The sequence below is a fragment of the Tympanuchus pallidicinctus genome, unplaced genomic scaffold, assembly GCF_026119805.1.
Source record: "Tympanuchus pallidicinctus isolate F22 unplaced genomic scaffold, pur_lepc_1.0 scaffold8, whole genome shotgun sequence".
Classification (NCBI taxonomy): domain Eukaryota; kingdom Metazoa; phylum Chordata; class Aves; order Galliformes; family Phasianidae; genus Tympanuchus; species Tympanuchus pallidicinctus.
In genome coordinates, this window is record NW_026294802.1 from 30,721,022 (window position 1) to 30,727,021 (window position 6,000).

Here is a 6,000-nt window from a genome sequence, read left to right on the forward strand (position 1 = left end):
ATTTAATACAGAGTTGCAACTAATTGGTTTTGGTGGAAAATAGGCGTTTTGTTCAGGAGAGATCCTGATGTACATGTATCTTAGGGAAGTATTTCTTTTCACAACATTGCTTTAGGATCTACCTTCTGAAATCAGCATGTTTCCACTTGATCACTTCCAACTGTAAAAAGAAGGTCGGACAAAGGAAACGTCCAAGTAGCTGTTCTCTTAGTCCTTTTCAGTTGAAGATATGGTTGGGTAGGAAGGACAAAAAATTCATTGTCTTCAGCGGTTCAAACAACAAGAGGACCTTCACCTAATAGACAGGCCCAAAGGCATGATGCTTACCTACTAGAAGCACATTTCTCTTGTAGCCAGTTCTAAGTCTTAAAAAAGTAAACATGCCAATTTAGCATGTGAATCACCTATAAGCTACTGAGGAGCACCCCCAATCCTCTACTATTACTATATATTTCTTCTCTGGGGGAATGTATTTCTTAGTGAACCAGGTATTCAAGATCTCACTTAGCTCACTACTCTTCATACCTGAGATACTCACAAAGACCTCAGAAGATGCTCTTGTTCACTGCCATGGATTGCTCATTAAGTTTACTAACAGACAGTATTTGACATTTGCCATACCAGGTTAGACTACAGAATACAGAAGATAGGATAATATAGTATAACAAGGCAGTCAATTGAGTCAAGGAGTAGCTTTTAACTAAGATACGCTGTGTTTAAATCTATGCTGTGTATCAGAAGGGTAATACTCCAAACTATACCACCAGTCTGCTGCTTATTTAAGTAGGACTCTTTCCTTCCTAGCTCCAGGCCTACCACCAACTCCCTACCTCCATTCAGCTTCATGGCTGGAAAGAAATACACCTCTAACAACTTCAGAAGCCGTATAAAATTACCGCTTTCCTTAGAAAAAATCACATGCAATTGACAGTCTGAATGATCAGAGATATCATAAGAAGCTATTTTACTCAGTAATCCAATACAGCCTGCACATTGCCCAAGCCACTTTAGAAATAATTTAAGTCATTCCTCCAAACTGTCAAAATATTCTTGAATGAAGAAGCTCTTGATGCTTCTTCTAAAGCTTTTGCTTGAAAAAGTGGAACACCGCTGAGAAGTAGGTGCTTCAGCAAGATTATGAAGCAACAAGGTCATACTGAAAGAGAAGCATCTCAAGACAGCTCACTTTCACATAGTAAGGAGTTTCAGAACCAAGCAGTATTTCCCATCTGCCTCTATGTCTTTACAGATTAAGATACCCACATTGTCATAATTACCCTGATATCCTCCAAAACAATGGCTATAGGTATCCATCTATACAGATCCAGCTTTAGTATTTTGACATCCTAAAGAAATATCCTTCTGCCTTCTACACAACATGCAAGGAAGGGAACACAATTCCTTTATTTCTAGTGTTGGTCTAGTTCTTAACAGAAGGTAGCCAAAGAAAAAAAGAAAAAAGAAAAAAGAAAAAAGAAAAAAGAAAAAAGAAAAAAGAAAAAAGAAAAAAGAAAAAAGAAAAAAGAAAAAAGAAAAAAGAAAAAAGAAAAAAGAAAAAAGAAAAAAGAGCAGTAAAATATTCAGCCCACAAGTCAGAAGCATCTTGTCTATTCATGCTTGACACACAGCTATACAGCTCCTGTGCAACCTCCATTAAAGCAACAGCCAACCTACTGGTACTGCTGTAAGAGTACCCAAGAAACCCAAGGAGGCCAGTTTTCAGCACCCAGAGATTAGACAGAACAGTTAACATCTGTTACTCCTTCTCATTTGAGGAGTTAAGAGCAAATAAGCTAGGTGAAGAATGGCACTGTTAAATCCTTATTTCCAAATCCAGCACCACATGCATGCTCCACTACCCATGTACAAAAGAGGCCTATTTTCCTTCAGCATCAATACTCAGACCCCTCAGAACAAGATTTACAAGAGCACACATAGGGGATGTGGTGCACTGAGCCACCAACAGAGGTGCACCGTTTGCTGAGCCGTGTGCAAACTGGTGAAGCGTTAAGGGATGTATTGGTGCTGTGCTCCCTCACACACACTTGTCTAAAGGACACCAAATGGCCAGCTAGCCACCAAATCGCCGTGTCCCTAAGGCAACCAGACGTGCCAGCAGCAAGCGAACCACCAGCCAAGGTGAATCCCAGAAACCACAAGCAGCAAAAGCCTTCTGGCCACACCCTTTCTCCTATCCTCATGCATGAAAGCCTGGCAGGATGCAGGGACCTGGGTATCCTGCATTTACAGTCTCTTCAGGTTACCTAGCTGCCTAATGAGGACTGATTCCTTAGCCCCTGGCTTCCCAATATCAAAAGATTCTCAAGGTATCACATAAAGGCATCACAACTTTGATGTGTTATCACTGTGCTGACATCAAGCAGAATTATCCCTTAATACAAAGGGTTCTTCTGACATGAAAGAGCATTGTAGTGATACTGCTTGAAGACAGAGTAGCTCTGGCTACAATTTCCAGCCCAGCACGTCTTACCAAACAGCTGTTCACCAAAAACCTAAGTGGGATGGGCAGGACCAGACTGTACAGACCCCCACAGAGGAGCAAAGAAAGTCAGAATTCCTACCAAGCTATGTTTACAAATGCCACTTCCCCTTGCAGTTACAATGGGGGACCATGACACTGAAGGAGGGAATGGTTATCAGAGGTGCTTGCTGCCCAAGTCTTTGTTGTCCATGAAATGAGCCAATGCACATTGCTGAAGGGCAGAGTATTTCTTTATTTGTAAGAAAAGAATGGCTTACAGAGCAACTAGCTGTAATAATAAACATCGTGAGCCTGTGACAGTCATGTTAGAAGGAGGCAAAGAGCAGCCCGCACACTCTGCAGAGGGGTTTGGATCATGAGCATTTTTCCTGCTCAGTGAGCAGGACAAGCCCAATCCATCTCCAGAGGCTCATCTGCCTCAGCCCTTCCCAGCAGGCATCCAAGCCACGGCTCGCCAGCCAGCTCACAAACCCCTCGCTGCCCACCACCCCTCTGCCTGGCATCTCTCCTGTTTATTTTAAGCCTAAATCTAACCCCGGACCCAAGAAGCCTTTATAGCTGACAGGTACTCACACGTACACACACAAAAGTTACGCTTGGAAAGAAGAATGAAAAAACTACCACTTCAGGTAAAACAACAAAACCGCAGGAATCATTTGATCCCGCAAGATCGGTTCTTCGAGATAAGGGGATAAAAGTGACCGCGGGGTTACAGCAAACCCACACACCTCCGAGCAGAGGAGGGGCCGGGCTCCTCCCGCCCAATGAAGGCCCGTAGCCCCGGGCGCTGCGTGGGGCGCGCTCCGTGCCCGCACACCGCACACCAGGAGCAGTCGGAGCGGGGCCCACCCCGGCTACGGGGAGCGCACCCGCATGGCTGTATGACCGGAGCCCAGGTGGAATGCAGCCTTTTGGGTGCCGCGTCTCAGGTTCACACCCATCCCCGAAGTACGAATTTATTGCTGTTCGTGCCTTATGTAAGCCATCCACCGACAGTACCGGGAAGAAAACCCCCGAGGAGCTGCCACCCGCCACTTTCTCGTTCCTTGCTCCACGGAGGGCTCCGCAGCGGGGAAACGCCGCGCAGAGAAAAGGAGACCCGGGGCTCAGCCGGCACTACTCCGGCACGACGCCTGGATGCGGCGCAGCCCGGCGGTGCGAGGCTGAAACACTTCCTGGGATGGCTTGGAAAGGCTCATTCAATACCCGGCGCTCACTCTTTCGGAGCCACCCGGCGCAGAACCGCAATCCCCAGGGCTGGGTGGGGGCAGCCTGGGGAAGGGGCACTGCTCACCATTGTCTCTCGCCTCGATATCACCGCCGGAGGCGTTCTGCGTTTCCCCCGACGGTACCGGCGGAAGGTGTCCGCCGCCGGGCCCCCGCCGCGCCGCCGCCCCACCAAGTTCGGGCAACGAGCACAGGGCTGGGCCAACCTCCGCAGGCCGAGCCCCGAGGCCGGGAGCCGCGCCGCTTACCTTTCACTTGACTTTCATACTCCGCTATAATCTCTTTGTCCTTTTTGAATCTGCTCGGGGTTGACATTATCCACTCGCTTCTTCCGCTTCTCCCTCTTCTCCTCTGCTTTGATTATTATTAATTATTAATTGTTATTATTTTCCGGACGGGCTCGCCAGCTGCCCCGGCTCGACTCGAGCCCGAGCGAGCGCGGCGGAGGGCGCTGCCCCGCGGGAGCGCCGCCGGCGGAGCGGCAGCGAGGCGGGAGGCGGCGCTCAGACCAAGCCCGGCGCGGGCACCATCGCCTCCGGCAGCGCCGCCGGCAGCAGCAAGGCGCTCCGCGGCCCGGGACCGCCGCAGGGCGGGGCGGCGGCGGAGGGGCTGCCGGGGGGCACCGCTTCCACTAGGCGAGGGCGGGGGCCCGGCGGCTGCGCCCCACCATTGTTATCTCTCCTCGCGCACCCAGGAAAAAGGAAGGGAAGCAGAGCGCGAACGGTGGGAGGGAAGGAGCGGGGAGGAGAGCTGGCTAGCGGCCGCGTTCGGCCCGTACGCCAGAGGCACTGCTTACTGCCGCCGCGCTCGCTTGGGTGGGGACTCGGGGCCGGCGCTCGCCCCGCCGCCGCTATCCCCGCGCAGCGGCGCCCAGCTCGTGGCCCAGCCCCGGCGCGGGGCGGCACCCAGCCGCGCCCCGGAGAGGTGTCTCCGAGAATAAACTTCTCCCCGCCCCCCCCGCCGCTCTCTCCTCCCTTCCCGCCTCCTCGGTCGCTCGCCCTGTTCCCGGTGGCGCCCGCTCAGTCTCCCCCCTGCCGGCGGCTGGGCCCGCGGGCTCCGCCGTGCCCCGCTGCCCCGAGGCGGGAGGCCCAGCGGGCGGAGGAAGGGAAGGGAGGGGGCCGCCACCCGCCCTGGCGAGCAGATGGCGGCCGTGTGCCGCCTGGGGAGCGGCGTGCGAGGGGGCCGCGAGGTGACGGAGAGGCCTCAAGCCGCCGGGGAAAGTTAAAGCTTCTCACTGCCGCCTCCGCAGAGCTGCGTGGGGCGGGAGGGGCCGGGAGGAGAGGCGACCGCTGGGGACCCCGCGTTCCCCTTGCGGGCAGTGCACGGCTTCGCCGCCGCTTTTCTGTGCGGGCCGCAGCTACCCGGTGCCCGCGCACACTGATGGGGCGTGGCGGCATTGTGGACAAGCTGCGGCTCCGTCCCGAGGGCTGTCATCGGCCGTCGTTGCAGTTCTCGTGGGGAGGAAAAAAGTGGGGTGGGAGGCCGCCCGAAATCTTTCTCCCTTGAAGTGCTGTGCGTGGTACACGGCGAGCGAGGCCCTGCTAGGAGAATGCTGCCAGTGAGCAGTGGTGTACGGCTCTGCCTGCAAGCCTCGTGAGCCGAGCGCTGCAGTGAGCAGGAGTCTGTCCAGAAGGGCAGAAAGAGTTGCAGGAGGGAGTGCAGCCCCAAGCCCTCGCTCTGGGGTGACTCCAGCAGTGTGGGATCAGACTCCATCTCTGTCTGCAGAGCTGGCACCACGCTCGGCCCTGTGGGGTTGTGGAGGATGAGTGAGTTGCCAGTGCTGCAGGCTGAGATGATGGTGTGTGTGCCAGGAGCTGAGCACAGCAGTTAGCAGAGCCAGTAGCCATGCTGTTTATAGGTCCCATACTCCAGTCTTGGTGTCACCCACTGAAGGAGTCGGACGTGGCTCAGGTTGTAAAACCCTCTTCCCTGTCCCCTGGCTGCCCCAAAATTCAGCCTTTGAGAAGAGTTGGGGGGGAAAGAAAAAGCAAAGTATGATGGGCATTGCTACCATTTGATGGGCAAGGAGTGTGGCTGTCATTCTTGGAGTCAAAGTGAAATGTGAAATTCCAAGGTTACAGATGCAGACTTTGTGCTGCAGGGAAGTCAGCCTTGAGGAGTTTAAAAGCAGGCAGTGGAGTTACGGAGACATGGAGTGCTTTGCTGACTTCATGTATGTCCAGAAGCATTTAGGCAAAGTTTTCAAAGGTGGCTCCTGTGTGGTGGTAATATACAGTGAAATAAAATACCTGTAGATGTCATGGATAGGC

The 6,000-nt window shown here is 53.1% G+C and overlaps 1 protein-coding gene across 2 annotated transcripts in view; it reads right to left on the reverse strand.

The window, feature by feature from the left end:
* The window catches only part of SRGAP1 (SLIT-ROBO Rho GTPase activating protein 1), a 138,296-nt gene extending 133,696 nt beyond the window's left edge, over positions 1-4,600 (reverse strand). The window contains exon 1 of one of the 2 annotated variants that reach the window (XM_052669113.1): positions 3,979-4,600. In XM_052669113.1, coding sequence (XP_052525073.1) covers positions 3,979-4,045 — 67 coding nt within the window. In that variant the 5' untranslated portion in view covers positions 4,046-4,600. The remainder of the gene's footprint in view (positions 1-3,978) is intronic. The other variant, XM_052669114.1, reaches the window with a different exon arrangement.
* Between the last annotated feature and the right edge of the window lie 1,400 nt (positions 4,601-6,000).